The 27,087-nt window shown below is 51.8% G+C and overlaps 2 protein-coding genes across 5 annotated transcripts; both read left to right on the forward strand.

The window, feature by feature from the left end:
• Positions 1-1,043: 1,043 nt before the first annotated feature.
• Vps25 (vacuolar protein sorting 25 homolog) lies at positions 1,044-6,827 on the forward strand. The gene is made up of 6 exons (XM_004655340.3): positions 1,044-1,174; positions 1,390-1,535; positions 2,329-2,382; positions 3,573-3,661; positions 4,458-4,533; positions 6,197-6,827. Exons 1-6 carry the CDS (start codon positions 1,122-1,124, stop codon positions 6,307-6,309), a joined length of 531 nt encoding a protein of 176 aa, XP_004655397.1. The 5' UTR covers positions 1,044-1,121; the 3' UTR covers positions 6,310-6,827.
• A 1,040-nt stretch (positions 6,828-7,867) lies between these two features.
• Wnk4 (WNK lysine deficient protein kinase 4) lies at positions 7,868-27,041 on the forward strand. Of its 4 annotated transcripts, none has more exons than XM_045159816.1 (19): positions 7,868-8,524; positions 10,043-10,215; positions 11,078-11,298; positions 11,596-11,753; positions 12,248-12,336; positions 12,435-12,651; positions 14,554-14,818; positions 15,055-15,176; positions 15,407-15,465; positions 15,557-15,674; positions 15,958-16,074; positions 22,929-23,066; positions 24,634-24,676; positions 24,793-25,370; positions 25,456-25,516; positions 25,602-26,010; positions 26,100-26,299; positions 26,470-26,567; positions 26,666-27,041. In XM_045159816.1, exons 1-19 carry the CDS (start codon positions 7,910-7,912, stop codon positions 26,666-26,668), a joined length of 3,684 nt encoding a protein of 1,227 aa, XP_045015751.1. In that variant the 5' UTR covers positions 7,868-7,909; the 3' UTR covers positions 26,669-27,041. The 4 variants fall into 4 exon arrangements, with proteins under 4 accessions (XP_045015751.1, XP_045015755.1, XP_045015753.1 ...); XM_045159820.1 differs by having other exon boundaries at positions 26,470-26,525; XM_045159818.1 differs by having other exon boundaries at positions 24,796-25,370.
• The last annotated feature ends 46 nt before the right edge of the window (positions 27,042-27,087 follow it).

The raw sequence follows: 27,087 nt of genomic DNA on the forward strand, positions 1-27,087 counted from the left end.
TTTGTAGTATAAGGACAAGGAGCCAGGGCGAAGAGAGAAGTAAAATGACAGAAAATTCCTGGAGAAATTTTGATCGAAGAGGCAAGAATACATAGCTAATTGTTGACCTTGTAAAGGACGAGTGATGACTTCTCCCTTTGAATCCGAAAGGAAAGAGTAAAATGCGAAGGGAGGGAAATTTTTGAGGTATGAGTCAAATATGGTGACAGAAAAAGATTAGGAGCTTGCATGCCTATGGTCAAGCTCATAAAACAGGAGTAAAAATTATTCTGCAGAGAACAGAAAAACGGGGGAGGGTGGAATGTCTTGATGGATGTGGAAAAGTTTTGAATAGTTTTACTGAGGGAGCCGATGAAAACAAACAAAGGGTCATCGCTGCGCGCCCCATGAGAGGGAGATTAGTCGGAGAGTCTAGGGCTCAGAAAACATGCTCCGGTGATCCCACCCCCAGGCCCCCACACCTTCCCAGCAATTCTCCATAGCTCTCCATAGTAGGTGGAGGGTGGGGGAGAGATGGGATGGGTCGAAATGGAGCAATAATAATAATAATAATCCTGGGTTGAAGGCTGACTAGTAGTTTAGACAGGGAAGAGGAGAGAACTGAATAGTATTGGGTGGGTAAGGAGTCAGCTAAGGCCAGAAGGTTCCAGAAGGACTTGAGACTAGAAAAGTAGGAGAGGTGAGAGCTGGATGTCAGCTCTGAATTTTTGGAGGAATCAGAGCCTGCTCTAGTGACACGAGCCACAGAATGTGTTCCCGCACGCCGCAGGCGACGAAGGCGTGAAGTCACAGTGCGTCGGAATGCGGGAGACTGCGGAATGCCGAGGAGTTTGAACGGCAATTGACACGTGCGCAGGCTGGTATCTGAGGCCATGCGCTCTGTTCGTGTTCTATTAATAAACTGCACCATGTTGGGAGAGTCCTTACTCATTTCTAGGGTTGAACAAGACTTCCAGGACTCTTTCGGCCCCACAAGGTAAAACTTTGTAGCCCAATGGCAGGAGCCGCACGGTCTCCTGAGAAGTGGCCGGAACCTTCCTGCTGCGCTTTCTACCCGGACGTGCTGAGGCGGAAACCGGAAGCCCTCCGTCGGAAGGTTCCGGGTTTCCTGGTCTACTGCGATGGCGATGAGTTTCGAGTGGCCTTGGCAGTATCGCTTCCCGCCCTTCTTTACGTGAGGCTCAGACCCCGCGAAGCCCCGCTGTGCCTCCATCCCCATCCCGGGACCCTGGGCTCAAGGCCTGATGCTTCCCAGCCGGGGAGGGAGGAGAAAGGACTCGCCCCACCACCATCGTCTTCACAGTCCCTCACTTTCTCCCCGGAGCGCGCCCCGGGGCAAGTGCTGCTTCTCGCCCTCTAATTGTGCGTCCCGCTCCCTTCACCCGGCAGGTTACAGCCGAACGTGGACACTCGGCAGAAGCAGCTGGCCGCCTGGTGCTCTTTGGTCCTGTCCTTCTGCCGCCTGCACAAACAGTCCAGCATGACAGTGATGGAAGCGCAGGAGAGCCCGCTCTTCAACAACGTCAAGCTGCAGCGTATCCTCCCTCGGGCTCTCCCACAGCCCACACACATGCACGTCCACGCTTTTCCACATGCCCAGACTTCATCTGCCCCCACCCACCACCTCCTTTTGCCCATAGTAGGCAGGTTCCCACTCAAACTGGACTTGGGAAAGAGTTATGCGGCGGACATCTATTTAACACGCCGCTCCTCCTCCTCCCCCTCCCCCCGCAACCCCTTCGTCTTAGATTCTGTCTTTAAGCCAAGTTCCAAGTTTTTCTATCTCAGCCCCTTTAGACTGTTTGAATCTCTATTTTGTCCATGTGAGTCTCAAAGCAGGTACCATCTTTAATCATGTTCTAACCCACCTCATCCAGGAAGTGAGGGTCATTTGCTTTTTGCTCTGATTCATGCCTAAAATATCCACGGAGAAATGCTGAAACACGGTGAGAGTGCAGAGGGTAAGGGGAATGTAGTACCTTTCATTTCCAAAGCTCTTGCTTTTTATTTATTTTTATTTTTTTGAGATCTGCACCCGCTGTACAACCAGGTTGTCCTCCGAACTTCTCCTCTTTCTGCATGAGCCGCCTGAGAGCTGGTATTGCAGGTCTGTGTAACCACACTCTGATACCTTTTCCTTCTAACTGGAAGTCCTTTTTCACTTCCTTCCCAGAATACCCAGGAGATGTTAATTTATAGCCTGCTCAGAAATTTCATGCATGTGTGTGGAAGGGAAAAGAAGGGCTGAGGTGGTTCTCATAGGACTGGCTCTGAGAATTTTTATGTAGCCCGATTTACATATATGCCATTCCCTTAACTTTAAACCAGGGAAACTTCCTGTGGAATCAATCCAGATTGTACTAGAGGAACTGAGGAAGAAAGGTGCGTTCAGTTCCCAAGATTCCTTATTTTTCCTCCTAGTCAGATTTTCCCCTAGAACGAGTCTTTTTTTTTTTTTCCTTTGACATAGGGTCTTGCACTAGCCCTTGCTCACCTAAAATTCATTATGTAGTCCTAGGCTGGCCTCGAATTCACAGTGATCCTCCTACCTCAGCCTCCTGAGTGTTGTGATTGAAGGTGTATGCCATCACACCCTGCTAGCTTTTTTTTCCTTCCCCTTTTAATGGTTACTGCCCCCTACAGCCACTAGAAGCCCCCAAGCATTCTGTATAGCATTCTATAGAGACAGCTCAATTCCTAGGTCTTTTTCCCCACTGGCATACAAAATTAAAGCCTCTCTGTATCCTAAGCCTTAAGAGAGGTGTGCCAAGGAGAATTACTACTTATAGATAGTAATAGTAAAATAAATATTGAATCTGTCCTTCTGAAAGCAGTCTCTCCCACTCTGTCCTGCCTTAGAGTTTGCCTCTTTGTTCCTTTTTTTTTTCTTTTTTAAGAAGATGAGCTCTTAAATTTTTTTATGTATTTTATTTTTATTTGTTTATTTGAGGCAGAGAGAGAGAGAATGGGCATGCCAGGGCCTCCAACCACTGCAAACTCCAGACATTCATTGTGCATCTGCCTTACATGGGTCCTGGGGAACTGAACCTCAGTCCTTTGGCTTTGCAGACAAGTGCCTAAACCATTAAGCCATTTCTCTAGCTCTTTTAAAATTTATGTATTTATATTTATATTTATATTTATATTTGAGAGAGAAAGAGGCAGAGAGAGAGAATGGGCAAACCAGGGCCTTCAGCCACTGCAAACAAACTCCAGAAGCATGTTCCACCTTGTGCATCTGGTTTATGTAGGTCCTGGGGAATTGAACCTGGGTCTTCTAGCTTTGCAGGCTAGCATTCTAACCACTATGCCATCCTTCCAACCTACTTTTAAAATGAGCAGGAGGGAATTGGTGCACCAGGGCCTCCAGCCACTTCAGTAGAATTTCACGAGTGTGCATGTGTAAACTTGTGCACTTACGTCACTCTGTGCATCTGGCTTATGTGGGACCTGGAGAGTTGAACATGAGTCCTTTGGCTTTGCAGGCAAGCGCCTTAACTGCTAAGCCATCCCTCCAGCCCTCTTTGTCCCTTCTTTAGAGCATGATGCTTTCATGAGTATCTGTTTTACAGGGAACCTCGAGTGGTTGGATAAGAATAAGTCTAGCTTCCTGATCATGTGGCGGAGGCCCGAAGAATGGGGAAAACTCATTTATCAATGGGTGAGGCCCCCCTGCTGCTCAGCACTGAGCAGTGACCTATGGCAATGGAGACGGAGAGTTGTTTTCTGTGCCTAGCAGATACCTGGTTTTCCTAGCTCCAGACTTGGCAAAGTGGGGAAGGGGGCAGAAAGAGTATGTCAGTGCAGGCCTTCCTGGCAAACCTTCTTCAGTGACTCAGTTTCTCTGCTGCATAGACCCTCCCTTTCTTTGCCTGTTGGAGGCCAGAGGCTACATGAGGCCATGTTTGGAGAATGCAGTACTGGGAACCATGAGTGCTATTGTTGGCTGGAGCCTCTGGCCACAGGAGATAAATGGGGAAAGGAAGGGGTGTGTGGGGGGGGGGGGACCTGGGTCCCTTCCCCCACCATGACTTTATGGGGCTGTCGGTATGATTGAGATGTTCTGAACCAGTGTGGATGTGGGGATAGAATACTCTCTCCTTTGGACTCCTACTAACTGCTCTCCCCCCAAACACTCCCAAGGGAGAGAGAAGGGGAGGAAGCGTCAACAGCCTAAATATAACAAATCCACACCACCCATTCCTGAACAGGAAAACAACCAGAATGAGAGGTCACCCTGGAGACACGTGAAGGCCTGTGGTTTAGTGGTTCCAAGTGTGTGTGTACACATATAAATATAGCACGTGTAAGGTTTGTGGGTTTTAGGACAGTGCAGGAGTGACAGTCCTGATTTGGGACTAGGTAACATTCCTGGAGAAAAAAGGTAGCACTGATGAGTTTACCTTCCCCCAGAGAATTCTTTGTCCTTATTCAACCCTCCTTTACTGTGTCCACAGGTTTCCAGGAGTGGCCAGAACAACTCTGTATTTACCCTGTATGAGCTGACCAGTGGGGAAGACACAGAGGATGAAGGTAATGCCTTCTTCTTCCTGTTTTGGTGTCAGAACCCTCTCTACAGTACTGGTTTGGTGCATACACTACACATTTCTCTGCCTCTGAATGCCATAATAGAAAAAAGTTCTTACCACTGACAGATTTCACAAACCACCTGAATTCACATGCAAAGAAAAAAAAAGTTTTAACATATTTTATTTATTTGAGAAAGAAAGAGACACACACAGAGAATGGGCACACCAGTGCCTCCAGCCACTGCAAACAATCTCCAGACACATGTGCCACCGCCTTACATGGGTCCTGGGGAATCAAACAGGGTCCTTTGGCTTTGCAGGAAAACACCTTAACCGCTAAGCCATCTCTCCAGCCCCTCAAAATTTTTATTTGGATATATACATTTTTATAGGGATGGAGTCCACATTATGAGATTTTGTTTTGTTTTCGGAGGTAGGGTCTCACTCTGGTCCAGGCTGACCAGAAATTAACTATGTAGTCTTAGGGTGGCCTCGAACTCACGGTAATCCTTCTACCTCTGCCTCCCGAGTATTGGGATTAAAGGCGTGTGCCACCACGCCTGGCTACATATTATGAGATTTTCAAGGGCTGTGTGACCCATGAAAATTTAAGAGTTACTGCTGTAGAAGCCAATTAAGGAACCAGTGTGGGGGATTAAGCCTAAAATCCCAGTCCTTGCTGACTCAGGCTCTCTTTTACCGTTTCTTCTTATAGAGGGCTCAATATTTGTGGGTGTCAGCTGAAGTGATTGAGCCAACCCCCCCCCCCCAGCCCATGTAAATGCTTTGGGTTTGGGCCAGGCAAGGATTTGTGTGCTCTTTGATTTTCACCTAAACACTTTCTTAGTGCTTTTCTCTCTAACTCCTCATTCTGATCCCCAGGATCACCGAAAGTTCCAGACTCTGCTGGGATGTTAGGGGTGTTCTGCCAGGTCCTGACTGCCCCAGCAGAGTTTACACCTCTTGGCTGCTCCCTCCTGCCCTGCAGGCCTCTGCTTGCTATTCCCACCATCACCCCATGACTTCAGCACTGCAACCTGGCCCAGCCCACCACTCAGGCTGGGCAAGCTAGAGGCTTCCTCAGAATGCACGTTCCCTGACTTCAGCTGGGCCCCCGCAGAGGGTGAGGTGAGCAAGCCTGTCAGGGCTTGCTTGGTGCCTCTCACATCTCCCTACATCATCTTACCATATCTCCAGATACTCAGCTAGCCCTTGGCTCCCTGTCAAGTAGCAGAGGGCAGCAGATACTGGTGCTGGACATTGGCAGTCTCCTGGTTTGGTTAGGATTGTACTTTTTGTGTTACCACCAGTCCTGATTTGTACAGAGGCACAGCCCTGACCTCCCTAAGGCTCATTGTCAGGGCTTCTTTCATGGGTCCCAAAACAGACAGCGTCACTGGTTCCTTAGACACTGATGGGGGCAAAGGGAAGCAGGAGGGCTGCGCGGACTAAGTCTGCAGAACTAAAAAGCTGGAATTCATTTCATCCGGGCCAGGATATCTTCCATCCTTTACCCCTAAGGAGTGCCCGGGAAGTGTGGGCGGCAGCTGCAACAGTGCAGATAGCACATGCATCCTCTGGCCTCAGGTCTGAGCTGTCAACTGGACCACCCTTCTCAGCCCCCTGAGGAACTCAGTGCCCCTAACTGCCCACTTCTTCCTACGCAGAGTTCCATGGGCTGGATGAGGCGACCCTACTGCGGGCTCTGCAGGCCCTACAGCAAGAGCACAAGGCTGAGATCATCACTGTCAGCGACGGCCGAGGCGTCAAGTTCTTCTAGCAGAGACCTGTCTCCCTTTACTTATTACCTCTCACCTTTCCAGGGCTTTCAAAAGAAGACACACCTAGTGTCCCGCACAGACTGGGTGTATCACTCCTGCAGACTCAAAGGGCTCCAGTCCTGAAGGCTGGGACATAGGAATGTGTTTTCAGCTTACCCCATATGTCTGTCCCTGGGATAGGGTGAGCTCAAGGTGCAAGGGAGACAAGATGTTCTTCTTGCCCTACCTCCTGTCCTGTCCTGGACTGTCCTGAGCCAGGGTCTATAGAGCTGACACTTTACATGTGTTCTCACACGTAAGTACACACCCACATACTCTTGTACAAGCTTCTGTCATCCTCACACTCCTCAGCTGTGTTGCCTCCCTTCTCAGGCTGGTGCTGGACCCTCCCTAGGGGACAGGGAAGCCCTGGCTGCAGGCAGCCTTCCAGGCAATATGAAGATAGGAGGCCCCAGAAGAGGATTGGCAGTGAGAGGCAGGCCCACACTGATTTATGATATTAAACTCTCAACTCCCACTGTTTGCCTGTTGTTACTGTTGGAAGTGGGGTTGGAGAAGCTGTGAATTGTTCCACCTGAGTGAGTCCCAGCGGAGGAGAGGAATCCTTTGGCCTTTATGCAGGAAAAGGGCCTCTGGGCCTGGGGTTTCCATTAAGCCTGTGCTTTTCCATGTGCTGCGTGGAGGAGTACTGATGGAACACAGCCTTGGGGACAGGCGTTGTGCTCCCTGAATTGGAGTCACTTAATTGCTCCCCCATGAAAGTCCTGAACTATTTTGAAGCCCCTCCCTCGACCCATCTGGTCTGGGTGGGGTAGCTGTGGCCAAGGGGAGCTGGGGGGGAGCAAACCGGATGTGGACTTTGGTTTATTGGAGACTTTGGCAAACAGGAGGAGGAGGAAGGAATGCCCACAGCAAAAACAGCCACTCTGGCCAAGGCCAGGCTCCGGCCAAGGTGGGGAGGAGCTGGTGGGTGACCTTCTCTTGGTTTGGGGGAGGGGTTTGCCTGGGGTGTATCCACTCACCCACCCACGTGCAGACTGGGGGGACACCAGAGTCGTTCGGAGAAAAGCATACCTTTCCACTGCCATCTGTGGTAGGCTTGGGCCCACTGCAGCTGATTAGAACCGGGTAGCACAGCCTTATCATGGACGTGCAGGCGGGTGGTGGCCTCCTGTAGCCACACACCCCCAGCGGAGCCTGCGAGCCGCGGTCACGTTTCCTCTCCGGGTCTCCCTGTCGTCTTCCAGCCCACTCCCCCCCCCACCCCAGGCAGGTTTGCGCACTCGGCGGAGATCTCCCCGACGCCGCCCGCACTGCTCTAGCTCGGCTGGAGGCGGGGGCGCGGGACCCGAGGGCGCGCAGCTGCGGAGTCCTGCAGCTGAGGCGAGGAGCGACTCCAGCCCCGCAGCTCCGAGGGGGCGGCCGGGGGGGGGGGGGGGGGGGGGGAGGTGGCCGGCCGGGGGCGGGTCTCTGGGCGGAGCCGGGGGCGGGTCGCTGGGCGGACTGGCCGGCCGGGGGCTGGGGCCCCAGCCGCTCAACCCCAGCGCCGCGCACCCAGCCAGTCCGCCTGTCCGGCCGCCTGGCTTTCCACCCTTCCCCATGCTGGCACCCCGGACCGCGGAGACCACGGTCCCCATGTCCCAGACTGAGGCCGACCTAGGCCTGCGGCCACCTGCGCCCCTCACTGCCTCGGGACCTCTCCGCCTCGGGCCCCCTCCTCGCCGAGTGCGCCGCTTCTCCGGGAAGGCTGAGCCCCGGCCGCGCTCTTCGCGACCCAGCCGCCGGAGCTCGGTCGACCTGGGACTGCTGAGCTCTTGGTCCCAGCCGGCGCCACCAGTTCCAGAACCCCCAGATCCTCCGGACTCCGTCGGCCTCGGTCCCACGAAGAGTGCCCAGCCTAGCTCCGTGGAACCCCCCGAGGGCACGTGGCCCGGGGCAGCACCGGTTACCTCTGCAGACTCCGCACGTCCGGAGCTCACGGGATCCACGGGAGGCTCCGCGTCCCGGGAGCCACCGAGGGTTCCCGACGCCGCAGCGCGGGAGCGACGGCGGGAGCAGGAAGAAAAGGAGGACACAGAGACCCAGGCTGTGGCAACGTCCCCGGACGGCCGATACCTCAAGTTTGATATCGAGATTGGAAGAGGCTCGTTCAAGACGGTGTACCGAGGGCTAGACACCGACACCACGGTAGAGGTGGCCTGGTGTGAGCTGCAGGTGCGGCTGGGCGCCCCCCTCGGTGGCATCTCGGGAAGGGACCCTTGGGAATCCTTAGGATGGGAGTTCAGGGGTGGGGGACAGCATCGAGGGAAGGATTCTATTGCCTGGCATGTCCAGATACCCCTGCTCTCCTTGCCAGCGTCATCTGGCTGACTGGGTGGGCTTCAGAAGGTGAAACTGAGGCAGGCCGGATACGGTGGCACCCCATAGGCATGGACGTTCTCACTTCCAAGTCTCCGTACAAATCGCTAAGAGCTGGAAAATTAGGATGGGAAGGTAGGGGGCCGTTCAGATGGTGGGAAGCTAGCCCCTCCGGTCTCCTGCCCAGGGTACCAGTGACCTACCGCTGTCCTCTCTTGACACTTTCAACTGTGACCATGGTCTTGCTTCTTCTCTTCTCCTGGGTCTCATTCTGGCCCAGGCCGACCTGGAACTTACTGTGTAGTCTCAGAGTGGCCTCGAACTCAAGACAGTGATCCTCCTACTGCTGCCTCCGAGTGCCGGGATTAAAGAGGTGTGCCACCACACCTGGCCTCCCCTTGTCCTTTGCACACCAGTAGACTGGGGTGTGGGAGATGACAATCTGGACCAGGGCTCTCTCCACTTAAGGATTGAGGGTAGCTGTGGCAGAATGGGACTCTCCAGGCCCCTTCTAGAACAGTCAGACTTACGGTCTTCTCCACAGCTGTGGGGAAAAGAGGGACAGAAAGCTCCAGCTGCTTCTCACACCTCTGCCTACCTGGGCTCTCCCTGGAGTCAAACGTGTTGAGCTCTTGGACTTCAGGAAGATGTTGGCGAGATCTTCCTCCCATTACTCTCACGCTACCCATGGGTGTGAGGACCCAGGCAACTGGGGTCCGGAAACCTCAGGTTCAGATTGAGGGAAACAAAACCTGGGGGACGGGTCACTCCAATTTGGCCCCTAGCACAGGGTTCACCCCGTGTGTCTGCTTGTGCCGCGCCCGCCCCAGGCTCTAGGCCAGGACCGGAGAGGCGGCCAAAGGCGGCTTGAGGGGGGGTGGGGGCGGGGCAGTCATGGGGGGAGCGGTCTCCTGGCGCCTGGATCTTTTCTTTCTTGGTACCTTCCTCTGAAGCTCTCGGCCGGCCGCGTGTCTGAATCCACAGTTCCTAGTTTCTGGGGCCAACTTCTTGCCGGTCCAATTCCCTGCCCGTGGCCCGCCCGCTGCCCGCCGGCTGCCAGCCCCTGGGCACCCTTCTCCCGCCCCACGACCCGCCTAGGCGGCCACAAAGGCGCTATTGAGCTCAGGGCTCCCAGACCTGGCTGCATAAAGGCGCTTGTGTCCTGCGGGGGGTCCGGGGGGCCGCCCCAGGCCCAGGGTGGGTGTGTCCTTGGAGTAGAGCAAAGGGACCAAGTTAGAGTTTGGGGTCTGTAGCCCATTTGTCAAGCAATCTCACCAGCCAGACCCCCATCTGGTGGCTCCAGACTCCAGGTGCCCTATGCTCCTTTCCCCGGGGGGGTCTGGGCCTGATGTCACCCCATCACCCATCCCACAGACTCGGAAACTGTCTAGAGCCGAGCGGCAGCGCTTCTCCGAGGAGGTGGAGATGCTCAAGGGGCTGCAGCACCCCAATATCGTCCGCTTCTACGACTCGTGGAAGTCGGTGCTGAGGGGCCAGGTTTGCATCGTGCTGGTCACGGAACTCATGACCTCGGGCACGCTCAAGACGTGAGCTCTGGCCTGGGTGGGAGGGGGAGGACGGGGCATCTACTACTGCTCCCCAAATTTCTCCCCCGTTCCCTTCAAATGTCCACATCCAGGTGTAAAGCCAGGGCTAGATCTCTGTCCTTGCCCTAGCAGTGGCCACACAGCATACCAGTCAAAACTTTAGGTTATCTCTGCTGTGCCCTCATCCTCATCAAGTCCTTCCCTAACACCTCCCTGCTGTGGTTTTCACCGCTCCATCCTTGTCCACCTTGCTGCCCTGCAGCATCCCCTACTGGGACTTACTGGCCACGCCGTCAGTCCAAACTACCCTATGGTCCTTGCAACCTGGAGGGAATGTGACCTCGTGACTCCTCCCTTTAAACCCCTTCAAGATTTCCCACCGCCCCGAGGACAAAGTCTACTGGCTTCCAAAGTCCTTGGGATCCCATCTCATCTTCAGCCCAAGTTACAGACAAAATTCCCAGCAACTCATGCCACCAGGCCCTGACACTTGCTGTGTCCGCTCTCCCTGGAAAGTCTCCATCCTCCCCCCCCCTTTTTTTCACCCTTGAACTTCTCCTTCAAGACATAAAAGTTATTTCCTCTGTGAAGTCCTCCCCCATGCTTGGGACAGTTAGTCATCCCTGCCGGCGCTCCCACACCACCTTGGCTGCGGCCCTATCTCCGAATTTACCGTCACGACCGCTTTGTAACTTCACGTCTATCTATCTACTGCGCCCACTGACTCAGTTTCTCCCCAGCCAAGCCGAGGAAAGAGTCTTAAAACATTATGCCCGCAAAGGGTGGGACGAGGCGGGGCTCACTTTCCCCACGGGTAGAAGTCCCCGGAGCCACCCTGGTTACGCACCGCACCCTCTCCCAGGTACCTGAGGCGCTTCCGAGAGATGAAGCCCCGGGTCCTTCAGCGCTGGAGCCGCCAAATCCTGCGGGGTCTTCATTTTCTACACTCCCGGGTGCCGCCCATCCTCCACCGGGATCTCAAGTGCGACAACGTCTTCATCACGGGCCCTTCGGGCTCTGTCAAAATCGGAGATCTGGGACTGGCTACCCTCAAGCGCGCCTCCTTTGCCAAGAGCGTCATTGGTGCGTCCTTCCAGAAGGGTCCTGGTCTTTGCTACCTCTACCCACGTCAGGAAGGAGCCTGGGACCCACTTCCCTCCAAGAGATCTGCGGAACTAGGAGATCGTAGAGATGCTAGGAAGACCTGTGCCCCACCCCCACCCCCTAACTCCCAACACACCTGAAGGGCGAGGGTTGGTCACCTGCACTCCAGAGGTTGTGGGGTTGCCCATGGGGCGGCCTAGCCCATGATAATGTCCAACTAAGTGGAGGGAGGAGGGACAGAAAGATGAGGCCTGATTCCTTGTGTGGTTCCTACAGGGACCCCGGAATTCATGGCCCCAGAAATGTATGAGGAAAAGTACGACGAGGCGGTTGACGTTTACGCATTTGGCATGTGCATGCTGGAGATGGCTACGTCCGAGTACCCGTACTCCGAGTGCCAGAATGCTGCGCAGATCTACCGCAAGGTCACTTCGGTGAGACGGGGTGGGGCTGGGGGGCGTGGGGAGAGAAGGGATTCTTGTGATCGTCCCACTAGCCTGAGGTCAATGCCCTTTCCCTTAATAAAAACAGGCTAGACACAAAGTTGCTGGGGTGCAACTGAAGGGTAGTAGCTGCACATGTGCCCACACCCCTCCAGCTGTTCAGAATGTGTAGCGCTCCCAAGAGTTTACACCCGATTTCGCATGCAATCTCTCTCATCAGATCCTTCTAGTTGCCCCCAGAGGTGAGCGAAGCAAATGTTCTGTCCTGCATTTTTTTTAAATGAGAAACTAGCCCCTCCTCCCCCCGGAGTCTTTTGTTCAAGGTCACATTGTCCCTATGTGGAGGGAGTGGGATTTGAAATCAGATCTTTCAGTACTAAGGTCCCGAGTTTGGGCGACCGCTTGCCCGCTCTGGGAAGGTCAAGTGGTAGCACTGGGCTGACGCTCTGGAGACCCTGAGGCCTCACGCAACCCCCTTCTGCCAGGGCACCAAGCCGAATAGCTTCTATAAGGTGAAGATGCCCGAGGTGAAGGAGATCATCGAAGGCTGCATCCGCACAGATAAGAACGAGAGGTGGGGTCCAACGGCAGAGCTGGGGGGGAGGTGCGCAGGGGAGGTGACCCGGGGCGGCTGGCCGCCGAGCTCAGCTCCTCGCCTGCGCTGGTTCCCAGGTTCACGATCCAGGATCTCCTGGCCCACGCCTTCTTCCGGGAGGAGCGCGGCGTGCACGTGGAGCTGGCGGAGGAGGACGATGGCGAGAAGCAAGGCCTCAAGCTATGGCTGCGCATGGAGGACGCGCGGCGCGGGGGGCGACCGCGGGACAACCAAGCCATCGAATTCCTGTTCCAGCTGGGCCGGGATGCTGCCGAGGAGGTTGCGCAGGAGATGGTAAGCGGAGGACAGACCGTGCTGTGGCTAAGCCTGTAAAAGATTCACAGCAACCAAAGGAGTCAGAGAGACAAGGCTGTGGCACTAGAATGTCAGGACAGGAGTTGACCCCTCACCATCACCACCCTAATTCACCTGTAATGTACATACCCAGACTCCTTTCCACAACCAGCCCCGGATCCTTCAACCGTCCTGTTTTTATCTCCCTCAGATCCTTTTATCCTAGAATGCCTTTCTCACTAATTTACCTTTATTTTTTCCCACCCATTCTTTTGCCTCTTTTTTCCTCCTGATGCTCAGAACCATCCATTTCAGGAAGGCCTCCCTTCTAGAGGCCAAGTTAAAGGCTGCTTTCCTAATCAGCGGTTCCTGTATAACAGCCTCAAGCCATGAGCTTTGTTTTATACTTAATACATTCCTGTCTATGTCTTTTTGTAGACTATAAACGACTTGTGGGCAGATGCTGCTTTATTGTTTTTTCAATCCCTGAAGGTGCTTGGCATATTTAGAAGCTTATTAGCATTCTCTGTGGCTTTAAAGCATGTTCAGGTGCAGTGGATGATTGCTCCCAATCTTGCCTGGAGGATAATGCTATCCCAACTTGATGAGGTGATGCAAGCTCAGAGAGTTTGGCTATCTTGCCCAAGGTCCCATGTGAGTCAATGAGTGAACTAGATTTAGACTCAGTTCAGATTTCAAGTCAGATTGCCCTTCCCACACTTTTTATTCACCCAGCAAAACTTGCAGTTGAAATGAATGAGGAGCAAAGAGATGAGTAGATGCTGGTGGAAAGAAATTCACATGTGCATGTGGAGGTAGAAGATGCCAGGGCACTGGGTTACAAAAGCCAGAGTGTGGGGGAAGGAGGGCATACAAGATTCTCAGTAGAGAAATGGCAGTTGCAAGAGCAAGAATCATCTGTGGTGGGTCAAGATCCTGAGACCATTTGAACTGTGGCATAAGGCAGGCCTCCACAGCACTGCCCAGCTTGACCTGAGATCAAATCCTGACCTGTGATTTACCTTGACCTTGACAACTGTTGACATCTGGGTTTTGGAGGCTGTCCTTATGCTATGTAGAATGTTGCAAGAACCCTTGATTTCTTACTAGATGCAATAGCGCCTATTTGCCAGTTGTGTTAACTAAAACAGTCTTTAGGCATTGCCTAGCCTCTCCCTGTATTGAGAACCACTGATTTACTGAGTAGTAAGTAACCCCTCAGTTTGTTTATCTCTAAGATGAGACCTGTGTCACACCAGGTGTACTGGTAGCACCTGGAACACCAGCACTTGCAGGGCTGAGGCAGAAAAATCAAAAGCTTGAGGTTAGCCTGGACTACTGAGTGGGGCGGGGGAGACTTAGGGGCTAGAGAGAGATGGCTTAGCAGTTAAGGCATAACTGTGAAGCCTAAGGACCCAAATTTGATTCCCCAGAGCCCCCATAAGCTAGATGCACATGGTGGCACATGCATCTGGAGTCTGTTTGCAGTGATTAGAGGCCCTGGTATGACCATTCTTTCTCTCTCTCTCTCTTATAAATAAATAAGAGATTTAGGGTTTAATTACTCACACCTTTAATCCCAGCACTCAGGAAGCAGAGGTAGGAGGATCACCATGAGTTCAAGGCCACCCTGAGACTACATAGTGAATTTCAGGTCAGTCTGTGATAGAGTGAGACCCTACCTGAAAAAAAAAAAAAAAAAAAAAGTTGCCAATTAGGCCTGGTATGGTAGACCAGGCCTTTTAGCCTCAGCACTTGAGAGGCTGAGTAGGAGGATGGCTATGAGTTTGGGGCCAGATTGGGACTACAGAGTTCTAGGTCAGCCTGGACTGTCATGAGACCCTATCTCATAAAAACCCAAATTAAACCAACAAATAAACGTTCTCGTCAACCTGACTCCAGGTGGCCCTGGGCTTGGTCTGTGAGGCTGACTACCAGCCAGTGGCCCGTGCAGTTCGTGAACGGGTCGCTGCCATCCAGCGAAAGCGGGAGGAGCTGCGCAAAGCTAGGGAGCTGGAGGCTGTCCCAACCGACTCAGGCCCTCCACCAGCAGCCGTCTCCATGGCTCCTGTGCCCCCTGGTACCTTCCCACCGGAGCCGGAGGAGCCCGAGGCTGACCAGCACCAATCCTTTCTCTTCCGCCATGCCAGCTATTCATCTACCACCTGTAAGTCACCCCTGACTGTGAGTCTCAGGTCCCAAAACTGTAGGCCCCTGCCTCTCACCCACAAGTCCAGGCCAGCAGCACTGCCACTTACCTTAACTCCCACCTCTAGCCATAAAGCTGTCTGGGAAAGAACTTTCCCAAAGTTCCCTCCTGGCTCCTGGCCCCTCCTTGCTCAGACAGGCCCCCTCCTTTACCACCATGACCCCTTATTTATTGTTCTGATCCCCCCCCACCAGCTGATTGCGAGACTGATGGCTACCTCAGCTCCTCTGGCTTCCTGGATGCCTCAGACCCCGCCCTTCAGCCCCCTGGGGGGATGCCATCCAGCCCTGCTGAGTCCCATCTCTGCCTGCCCTCGGTGAGAGGGGGGGTCATATGAGGGTGGGGGGCTGCCAGCCATTCCAAGCCCGTTGACCTATCATTTTCCTTGCGAAACCTAACCTGCTAACCTGTCCCCGTGTCCCTGGAAATTCACTCTTTTTGTCCTTATCTTCCCCGATTCTCTTTCCTTAGTCATCTCTCAGCATCCTTGACAACAGCTCCCAGCAGCGGGCATCTCCTAATCTCATGCTTCTTGTCCCGTTTCAGGCTTTTGCTTTGTCCATCCCACGTTCCGGCCCTGGCTGTGAGTTTTCTCCTGGGGACAGGTATGCTCCGGTATGAGTTGGTGGTGCTAGGGTGGGAAGCTCTGGGTTCCTTTGTCCACTCAGACACTTCTGTCCTCTCTTCCTTTCCCAGCTATGCCTCAGATGCAGCGTCAGGCCTCAGTGACATGGGGGAAGGAATGGGACAAATGAAGAAGCTTCCAGCCAAGACCCTCCGGCGCAGGCCTCGATCCCGGCTGCGGGTCACTAGTGTAAGGAAGGGGGTGGGCGGGGGGGGGGGGGCAGGCCATGGAGAATAATCTACAAGGCCAGCAGAGAGCTGTCAGGGGGTGGGAGAGATGAGCCAGGAAAAGCGAGCAGCAGCATGGTGTGACTGCTGCAGTAAGGCATCCAGTCTGTGTTCTGACTTTGGGGGCTTTGGGAAAAGGGTCCACTCTCCAAATCCCCTCTGTACTGACACTTGGCTGGAGAAGAGTGGAAGCACACTACAAAGACAGAGGCACTGACCTCTTCCCCTTGGCTTTGCATCTAAAGGTCTCAGACCAGAATGACAGGGTTGTTGAATGCCAGCTACAGACCCACAACAGCAAGATGGTGACCTTCCGATTTGATCTGGATGGGGACAGCCCAGAAGAGATCGCTGCTGCCATGGTGAGAGGTAGAGAGAGAAGGACAAGTTTCCCTCCTGATGTCCACTGGTGCCCTAGCACCCCAATCCGGTAGCAAGGGTTTGATAAAACACTGGTTGGCCCTCGGCACAGGACGCTGAAGATGTCTCAGTCTTGCGGGGGAGTCTGTTTATCCAGGTTAGGCTGAGACTAACATAGACTAGGTGTATACATGTAGACACGTGTAGACATGGGATACTGTGGCTGGAAGCAGAAGGTGGGCAGGGGAAGGAGTAGGGCTTAGTCACGTCTTGGCAGATGGGTAAGAAAGGCATGCCCAGCTGGAGGTATGGCATAAGCAAAGGTATTAATCTTGAATGCTGAGAGGGCTTTCTAAGGAAATCATTTCCACAAATGGTTCCTAGAGGAAAATCATGGGAGGTAGGAGAAGGTTCAGATCATAGGCAGCCTTAAGAGTTGGACAGAGAAGGTCAGGTGTGGTGGCACATGCCTGTAATTTGAGTACTTCAGAGGTAGAGGCAGAGGGATCAAGAGTTGCAGGCTAGCCTTGGTTACACATGGAATTCAAAGCCAGCCAAGGCTACATGAGACCCTGTCTCAAAACAAAACAACATAAAATAGCAGAGTGTAACATAATAGGTCTTATGAAGAACACTTTGCCATGGGTGTGGGAGGGGATTGGGAGCAGGGAACTGAGCTAAGAAGTTATTACAAGAGGACAGATAGAGATGAAGGAGAAATGGATTATAGGGGGTGAGGAAGAAGGTTTCAGGGAAATAAATTGTTCTACTCCAATGACCTTCTGATGTAATACAATGTGGGTAGTAGACGCCCAATAAATATTTGCTGAGTTGATATGCCGGGGAGCTCGAGAGAAGGGGACATCAAGGGCAACTTGTGGCGGAGAGGAACAGAGGAGTAAACTCCACAATAGGGAAGAAAGTCGGAAATGAAAGTCAACTTTATTTAAATTTATTTTAATTTTTTGGTTTTTTGAGATAGGATCTTGCTCTCTAGCCCAGGTTGATCTGGAATTCACTATTTAGTTCAGTGTGGCCTCAAACTCAGCAATCTTCCTACCTCTGCTTCCTGAGTGTTGGGATTAAAGGCATGCCCCACTATGCCTGGCTTTATTTTATTTATTTATTTATTTATTTTTATTTGAGAGAAGCGAAGAGAGACAGAGAGAATGGGCATGCCACTGCAAACGAACTCCAGATGCATGCACCACCATGTGCATCTGGCTTCCATAAGTTCTGGGGAGTTGAACCTGGGTCCTTAGACTTCTCAGGCAAGCACCTTAACTGCTAAGCTATCTTTCCAGCCCTAAGATGTTAATAAATTATTTTTTAAGATATTAAATTTTTTTTTGTTCATTTTATTTATTTGAGAACAATGGACAGAGAAAGAGGCAGATAGAGAGAGAGAGAGAGAGAGAGAATGGGCACGCCAGGGCCTCCAGCCACTGTAAATGAACTTCAGGCGCATGCGCCCCCTTGTGCATCTGGCTTACGTGGGTCCTGGGGAATCAAGCCTCAAACTGGGGTGCTTAGGCTTCACAGACAAGTGCTTAACCACCTAAGCCATCTCTCCAGCCCTTATTTATTATTTTTAATACTTTATTTAATTATTTGAGGGAGAGAAAAAGAGAATGGGCACACCAGAGCCTCTAGTCACTGCAAACAAACTCTAGACACATGCGCCACCTTGTGCATCTGGTTTATGTGGGTACTAGGGAATTAAACCTGGGTCATTAGGCCTTGCAGGCAAGCACCTTAACTGCTAAGCCATCTCTCCAGTCCTAAATTTTATTATATTTATGTTTATATTTATATTTATACTTATTTGAGAAAGAGAAAGAGGCAGAGAGAAGGAGAGAATGGGCACACCAGGGCCTCCAGCCATTGCACATGAACTCCAGATACATGCACCCCGTTGTGCATCTGGCTTACATGGGTCCTAGAGAATAGAACCGGGATCCTTTGGCTTTGCAGGCAAATGCCTTAACTGCTAAGCCATCTCCCCAGCTCCTGAAATTTTATTTTAAGATTTTATTTTCATTTATTTATTTATTAGAGTCAGAGAGAGGGAGAGAGAAAGTGAGAATGGGCATGCCAGGGCCTCCAGCCACTACAAACGAACTCCAGATGCATGCACAACCATGTCCATCTGGCATATGTGGGCCCTGGAGAATGGAATGAGGTCCTTAGGCTTCGCAGGCATGCACCTTAACCACTAAGCCATCTCTCCAGCTGAAATTTTATTCTTTAAAAAGATTTTATTTGGGCTGGAGAGATGGCTTAATGGTTAAGGCAGTTGCCTGCGCAGCCTAAGGACTCATGTTTGACTCTCCAGGTCTCATGTAAGCCAGATGAACAGATGATGCAAGCATGCAAGATCGCACATGTACACAAGATGATGTACATGTCTGGAGTTTGATTTCAGTGGCTGGGGGCCCTGGTGTTTGTGAGAGATAGAGGGGGGTGCCCTCCAGCCCATTGTATATAGATCTTCAGATACATACATCACCTTGTGCATCTGTCTTTACATAGGTACTGAGGGATCAAACCTGGGTCCTTTGGTTTTGCAGGCAAGTGCCTTAACCCCTAAGCCATCTGTCCAGCTATCAAAAAGAAGCTTTTTCAAAGGTCATGATGAGACTTGTAGCCAAGAACATGCCCTCGAGGCACAGTAACAGGATATGGGGTTAGGCAGAACTAGAGAGAGGTGGGGCTGGGAGTCCTCTGTACAGAGCTGAGAGTGAAGATGGGCCTGCCCAGTAGGAATCGTGGAAGCTTTGAGTGCCTCTGGGAGAAACCCCCTGTTCGAGAATGGTGGGAAGACAAGTCATCCACAGACTCAGCTGGAGTCAGAGAGGTAGGAGGAGGGTGTTAAAGTGGAATAAGGAGTTTCAAGGAGGTAACATAGGATGAAGTGTGAGGCAAGACCACACTGGCTTTTTTGTTGTTGTTTTGTTTTTTGAGGTAGGGTCTTGCTGTAGCTCAGGCTGACCTGGAACTATGTAGTCTCAGGCTGGCCTTGAACTCACAGTAATCCTCCTACCTCTGCCTCCCAAATGCTGGGATTAAAGGCGTGCACCACCATGCCTGGAGTCACACTGGCTTTCGTTTGAAGTCTTTAGGGGAGAACATTTTCAACAAGGTGGGTGTGGTGTACGTCAGCATCTGGGATATTGGAGGAAAGGTCATGGAAGAAACGTCAGGTTTTAGGGACTCGCCTAAAGCATCTCTTACATTATGTCATTCACCTGGTATCCAGGACAAAGAAAAATGTCACCTGGATTGTCATCTTCAAACAAGCCACTTGCTCCTTCCAGAGTCTTCTGTCCAGCCACATTGGATGGTTCCCTAAAGAAGCTGGATACAGCCAGGTGTGGTGGCACATGCCTTTAATCCCAGCACTTGGGAGACAGAGGTAGGAGGATCACCATGAGTTCAAGGATACCCTAGACTCCATAGTGAGTTCCAGGTCAGCCTGAGCTAGAGTGAAACCCTACCTCAAAAAAAAAAAAAAAGAGAGAGAGAGAGAGAAGCTGAATACCTTCCTGCCTCTGCCTCTGCCTCTGCCTCTGCCTCTGCCTCTGCCTCTGCCTCTGCCTCTGCCTCTGCCTCTGCCTCTGCCTCTGCCTCCGTCTGTTCAGGGGTCTCTAGCTCTGAGGGCCTCCTCTCTTGGATCATTGTACCCATTCAGAACCCACACAGCCAGAGTGACCCAGCCCCTGAACCCACGTCCATCCCTTTCTTTCATTTCCTTACTACTGCATTCCAGCAGTTCTCAAGACTTGGACCCGATCTTGCTGCTTTTAACTTTTTTTTGTTGTTGTTTTTGTTTTTCAGGTAGGGTCTCCCTCCAGCCCAGGCTGACCTGGAATTCACTCTGTATTCTCAGGGTGGTCTCAAACTCACTGCAGTCCTCTTACCTCTGCCTCCCGAGTGCTGGGATTAAAGGCATATGCCACCACACCTGGCTTTGGCCAAGTTTTTAAATCTGCCTTAACTGCAGTTGTTAATTGGGTGCTTTGTTTTTCAAAGATGTTCTGATCTAATACAGTATAATGCATGACAAGGGGCCATGGGTCCTCAGTGGACAATTGCCTTTCTTACTCAAAAGTAGTAAGGTTTAGCTGCAAAGTAAGGACTTACTACGTGAAGCCACTCCAGGTTCTCCCAACCCCAGGGTTATATGACCTACTCCCTCATTAGAATAGCGTGGTTTTTTTTTTTCCTCTTTGGTTTTTTGAGGTAGAGTCTTGCTCTAGCCCAGGCTGACTTGGAATTAGTCTCAGGCTGGCCTCGAGGTCACAGCAATCCTCCTACCTCAGCCTCCCAAGTGCTGGGATTAAAGGTGTGTGCCACTATGCCTGGCTTAAAAAATAATTATTATTTATTTGAGAGAGTGAAGGAGAGAGAGAGAGGGAGAGAGAATGGGTGCTCCAGGGCCTTTAGCCACTGCAAATCCCAAACACATGTGCCACCTTGTGCATCTGGCTTTATGTAGATACCAGGGAATCAAACCTGTGTCCTTAGGTTTTACAGGCAAGCATCTTAACTGCTGAGCCATCTCTCCAACCCAAAAATGTTTGTATTTACTTGAGAGGAGAGAGTGTGTGTGATGGGCACACCAGAGCCTCTTGCTGCTGCAAACTCTAGACACAGCACCCAGGTTTACATAGGTATTGGGTAACTGCACCTGGACCAGAAGGCTTTTCAAGCAAGTACCTTTAACTGCTTAGCCCTCTCCCCAGCCCAATTTTAGCATTTTTAAATGTTGGGGTTCTCTCTCTCTCTTGCCTTTCCCCCCAGTCCCGTGGTAGGGTTTCATTCTAGCTCAGGCTGACCTAAAATTCATTATGTAATCTCAGGGTGTGTCACCACGTCTGGCTCTTTTTTTTTTTTTTTTTTTTTTTTTGAGGTAAGGTCTCACTCTAGCCTAGGCCAACCTGGAACTCACTCTGTAGTCCCAGGCAGGCCTCGAACTCACAGCAATCCTCCTCCTACCTCTGCCTCCTACTTCTGGCTGTAAAATGTTTTTTATTTGTGTGCAAGGGGGAGGGTGGTATACCAGGGTTTCATAACTGCAAACAGGTACCAGCCATTGGGCCACTTAAGAAAAATGATTTTATTTATTTGCAAGGAGAGAGGGAGGGAAGGGGCAGGGAGAAAATGTGCACGCCAGGGCTTTTAGCTGCTGCAAACAAACTGCAGATGCGTGCACTACTTTGTGTATCTGGCTTTATGTTGGTACTGGGGAATCAAACCCGGACTGCTATGCTATGTAAGCAAGAGTCTTAATCATTGAGCCATCTCTCCAGCCTTTGGGCACTTTTTGCATCCAGCTTACATACATGGGTGGTTTGGTAATTGAACCCAGGATGACAGGCTCTGCAAGCAAGTACCTTTTATTGCTGAGCCATTTCCCCAGCATATTTTTTGTTTTTGTTTTTGAGGTATGGTCTCACTCTGTTCCAGGCTAACCTGGAATTCACTATGTAGTTTCAGGGTGGCCTCGAACTCTCAGCGATCCTCTTGCTTCTGCCTCCCTAGTGCTGGGATTAAAGGCTTGTGCCACCACTCCTGGCTCTCCCCAGCATTTAAAAATAATATTTTATTTATATTTATTTATTTATCTGACAGAGAAAGAGGGAGGGGGGAGAGAGGGAGAAGAGGCACACCAGGGCCTCCAGCCACTGCAAATGAACTCCAGACACATGTACCCCCTTGTGCATCTGGTTAACATGGGTCCTGGGGAATTGAACCTGGGTCCTTTGGCCTTGCAGGGAAGTGCCTTAACCACTAAGCCATTCTTCCAGCCCCCCAGTATTTTTTTCAAAGATTTTATTTTTATTTATTTATTTATTTGTTAGAGATAGAGAGGGAGAGAGAGAATGGGCACACCAGGGCCTCTAACCACTGCAAACGAACTCCAGATGCATGCGCTATCATTGTGCATCTGGCTTACATGGGACCTGGAGAATCAAACCTGGGTCCTTAGGCTTCACAGGCAAGTGCCTTAACCTCTAAGCCATCTCTCCAGCCCACCCCCAGTATTTTTTTAATTGTAGCTTTAAAAAAAAATAATCGTAAGACAGACATGGTGGCACATGTTTGTAATCCCAGTACTTAGGAGGCTGAGGCAGGGAATCACCATGAGTTTGAAACCAGCCTGGCCTACCTAGTGAGACCATCTCAGAAAAATGAAACAAACATTACAAAATAACTGCTGGGCATGGTGATGCAAGCCTTTAATCCCAATACTCGGAAGGCAGAGGTAGGAGGATCCCCGTGAGTTCAAGGCCACCCTGAGACGACATAGTGAATTCCAGTCAGCCTGGGCTAGAGTGAGATCCTACCTCAAAATAAATAAATACATAAATAAAATAAAGTAAAATTAAAAAAGCACAACATACAGTGTATCTGTCATCTTAACCACCTTTGTAATTGCATGGCTCAGTAGTGCAGATTGCTCCCAAAAGCAGACAACAGTAGAAAGATCTCATGCTCTGGCTTTCAGTAGGCCTGGGTTCACATAGTGTGACTTGGGGCAGCCTGAACCTCAACCTCTCTGAGCATTGGTTATCTTTGCTGTAAGATGAGGGCAAGAGCACAGAAAGTTGGCGTTAAATGGAACAGTGTACGTAAAGCATTGGTATATACACTCCGTGCGTCCGTCCTGGGAATGTTAGATCTCTCTTAGATTGCATCTCCTTAAGCACACAGTGCCTGGCACACCAGCGACTTAGTGTTTGTTTTAGGTGCTGATGGCAGAAGCAGGGGAGTGAACAATTAGGTTTAACTATCAGCAGCAGGGGTAAGGGTGAGGTAACTGAGCCTTTTCCCATCTTATGACTTTTGCCAGGTGTATAACGAGTTCATTCTGCCCTCCGAACGAGATGGATTCCTGAGCCGGATCCGGGAGATCATCCAGCGAGTGGAGACCCTCCTGAAGAGAGATACTGGCCCTGCAGAGGCTCCTGAAGATGTCCTGAGCCCCCAGGTCAGCCCTTCTTACTGCTGTCTGCCTTCAACAGTTGGCTTGAATTAAGTCTTCATCTCCAGGAAGAGCAGCTCTTACTCCACTTGAAACTATGATGAAAGCCATGGACTCCTGTTCTAGAAAATTGTGAATGAGTACTTTTAACTCATTATGTTGAAATGATTTCAGACTTGCAGAAAGAAGTTGCAAGAATTGTAGAGCAAGCTCTTAGATGCCCTTTGTCCAGATTTGCCAATTGTTAGTAATTCTTGTAACTTTATCTTCTCCCTGTCTCCTGTGTGTGCACATGTGCACTTCTGAACACTAGTGAGTTAGGTCCAGGATCTCATGCCCCTTTACACCCTGGGATTTCAGGCCAAACATGTTTGGTTTTGTTTTTTGAGGTAGGGTCTTGCTCTAACCCAAGCTGGCCTTGAATTCACTATGTAGTCTCAGGCTGGCCTCAAACTCACAGCAATCCTCCTACCTCTGCCTCCCAAGTACTGGGATTAAAGTCATGTGCCTGGCTCCTTTAAAATATATATATATATATATATATATATATATATATATATATATATATATATATATATATTTGAGAGAAGGAAAAAGGCAGAGTGAGAAAGAGAAAGAATGGGTGCACCAGGGCTTCCAGCCACTGCAAACAAACACCAGACATATGTGCCACCTTGTGCATCTGGTTTATGTAGGGTCCTGGGGAATTGAACCGAGGTCCTTAAGCTTTGCAGGCAAGTACCTTAACCACTAAGCCATCTCTCCAGCACTCTTTTTTTTGTGTGTGGTAGGCTTTCACTTCAGCCCAGGTTGACCTGGAATTCGCTATGTAGTCTCAGGCTGGCCTTGAACTTAAAGCAATCCTACCTCTGCCTCCTGAGTGCTGGGATTAAAGGCGTGTACTTTTGAATTCCCTTGAAACTCATGTCTGGACTCCAAAAGACTTATAGGTTTTAGCTTAAGAATCCCAATCTTGGGCTGGAGAGATGGCTTAGTGGTCAGGGTGCTTGCCTGTCAAGCAAAAGGACCCATGTTTGATTCCCCAGTACCTACCTAAACCAGATGCACGTGGTGGCACATTTGTCTGGAGTTTGTTTGCAGTGGCTAGAGCCCTGCCATTCTCTCTCTCTCTCTCTCTCTCTCTCTTTTTCTACCTCTTTCTCTCTCAACTAACTAAATAAAACATTTAATAAACACAATAAAACATAGAGTACTAAAGCCAGGCAGGATGGCACATGCCTTTAATCCCAGCACGCAGGAGGCAGAGTAGGAGGCTTGCAGTGAGTTCGAGGCCATCCTGAGACTACATAGTGAATTTCAGGCCAGCAGGTGGAAATTGGGGATACCTGGGGCCAGCTGGCTACTTAAATTAGCCCAACTGGCAAGCTGTGTGTTTATTTAGTAAATACAGTGGAGACCTATTGAAGAAGGCACCTGATGTCAGCCTCCAGCCTTCACATGCATGGGCATATACATGCACTCATGTACACGCACACGTGGAAGAATCCCCAGTCTGCAACCTTCCAGGAGCCTTGGCTTTCCCCACTGTGACGGGGATCTTTCTCTCCCTCAGGAGGAGCCAGCACCACTGCCTGCGCTCCCACACCCATCCAGCGGTATGTACTGAGTTTTGTTCCGGTCCACCCCAACCCCTGGCTTGGCCATACGAAGGGTGTAGGGTCATGGCGGGGAGGGGGGGGGTGCTGGGATCTCAACATACCCTCCTCCCCAGCAGAGTTGCAGAACAGCACCACCCTGGAACAGAGGAGCTGGGCAGCTTTCTCCACCTCCCCGTCTTCTCCAGAAACTCCTCTCACTCCATTTTCCCCAGGAACCCCCACCTTCTCATGCCCCTTCTTTCCTCTCACTTCTCCCCCATGTCATCCCAACCCCTATCCGTTCCCAAGCCCCTCTCCACACATCTCCAGCTCCCCACTTCCAATGTCCCCTAGTGTTTCTCAGTTTCCTCCTCCATCCTCTCCACTTCCGCCTAGTTCTGTCTCCACTAGCTCTCCACACCCATTCTCTCCTAGCTGTTCCCATGTCACTTTTAATCCCTCTTCTTTACCTCTCTGTCCCTCCCCTGCTCCACTCCCTTCCACCACTGCAGCCCCTCTCCTGTCCCTGGCGAGTGCCTTCTCTCTGGCTGTGATGACTGTGGCCCAGTCCCTGCTGTCCCCCTCCCCTGGGCTTCTTTCCCAGTCTCCTCCAGCCCCTCCCGGGCCCTTGCCTAGTCTGCCCTCTCCCCCTCCCCCTGCTCCTTGTGGCCAGGGCACCCTTTCACCTCAAACAGCTGAGGCAGAGAATGAGGTGAGTAGGAAATCAAGATGCATGGCAGGGAGGGAGAGGCTCCATTCTGGATCATTTCCTTTCCTCATGGACCCACACTTTGCAGGCCTCCCAAAATCCTGCTCAGATACTCCTGGGTGAAGCCAGACTGGCGACCATTTCTGAAGGTGAGGTCTCGGATCTCCAACGCACTTCTTCTATTCTGCTTGATTTCTCCAACCTTCCCTGAAGTCCCTCCTTGTCTACCCACAGAGGGAAAGCCCCAGCTTGTGGGACGTTTCCAAGTGACATCATCCAAGGAACCAGCTGAGCCCCTTCCTCTGCAACCAGCATCCCCCGTTCTTTCCAGTTCTCTACAGCTCCCAACCCCTCAGCTGACCTCCGAGAGCTCAGACACAGAGGACAGTGCTGGAGGGGGCTCGGAGCCCAGGGAGGCTCTGGCAGAGAGTGACCGCGCAGCCGAGAGCCTGGGGGCTTCAATTGAGGAGGAAGGGGACAATGTGAAGGAACCCCAAGTTGGAGGCTGCTCGCCGCCCTTGGGCCACCCCAGCCCCGTGTGGATGAACTACTCCTACAGCAGCCTGTGTCTGAGCAGCGAGGAGTCGGAGAGCAGTGGGGAGGATGAAGAGTTCTGGGCCGAGCTGCACAGCCTCCGGCAGAAGTGAGTCTAGGGAAGCTGGCAGCCTGCGAAGTGGACCTGGGAGACCCAAGGGCGTGGCTAGCCTTTTCACGCCCTTGGTGCACCCTCAGGCACTTGTCCGAGGTGGAGGCACTACAGACTCTGCAGAAACAGGAAATTGAGGAGCTGTACAGCCGGCTCGGGAAGCAGCCCCCGCCCGGTATCGTAGCCCCAGCCGCTATGCTGTCCAGCCGCCAGCGCCGCCTCTCCAAGGGCGGCTTCCCCAGCTCGCGCCGGAACAGCCTGCAGCGCTCTGAGCTCCCCGGCCCTGGTGAGACTGCAGCCACCCAGCTTCCATCTTCCCCTTGAGACGCCCTCCCAGTTAACACACACGGCGGCGGCCCGAGAGGGGGTGGCCCACCCTTGCTTCCGGGGGTCTAGCTCCTCGCCTCACTCCCCCTCCCCTCACTTAGTGATCTCCCCCCCCCCACCTGCTCTCAGGCATCATGCGAAGGAACTCCCTGAGTGGCAGCAGCACCGGCTCCCAGGAGCAGCGGGCAAGCAAGGGGGTGACATTCGCCGGGGATGTTGGCAGGATGGTGAGGGCGGGGCCCAAGGGAGAGCCCAGTTTCCCCTTCCTCTCTGCCCAGGAGTCTCTTTAGCACTTCTTCAACTTCTCCCCCCCCCTCCCCTTTAGTGAATTCAGAACAGAAGCTGTGTATCTCCTCTACACCAGGGCCCACCATGGCTCTCAGAATCTGATGCTTTTTCTGGCCAACTCAACTCAGCAAGGGAGACCAGAGCACTAAGGGGGGAGAAGGCCTGAGGGCATGGAGTGTGCGGACACCCGTATTACACTGAAGAGTCAAACGTGTGGGAACTGTTTGCTGTGTGAGAGTGTCAGTTCTGCAGCCTACCACCTTCGTCTTCATCTCCAACTCAGCCAAGGGCCAACCACTAAGCAAACCCACCCAAGTCCAGATGCTTCTAAGAGGGCAGACTTCCAGCTTGGGGAGTGTAGCTGTACTCACACCATCGGAATTAGCAACAGCCAATAAAATTTCTGGAAATAAGGACTGTGTGTTTGTATGTCATGCCTTAAGAACTGGGAGCAAAGAC

Source organism: Jaculus jaculus, chromosome 9 (assembly GCF_020740685.1).
Source record: "Jaculus jaculus isolate mJacJac1 chromosome 9, mJacJac1.mat.Y.cur, whole genome shotgun sequence".
NCBI lineage: Eukaryota > Metazoa > Chordata > Mammalia > Rodentia > Dipodidae > Jaculus > Jaculus jaculus.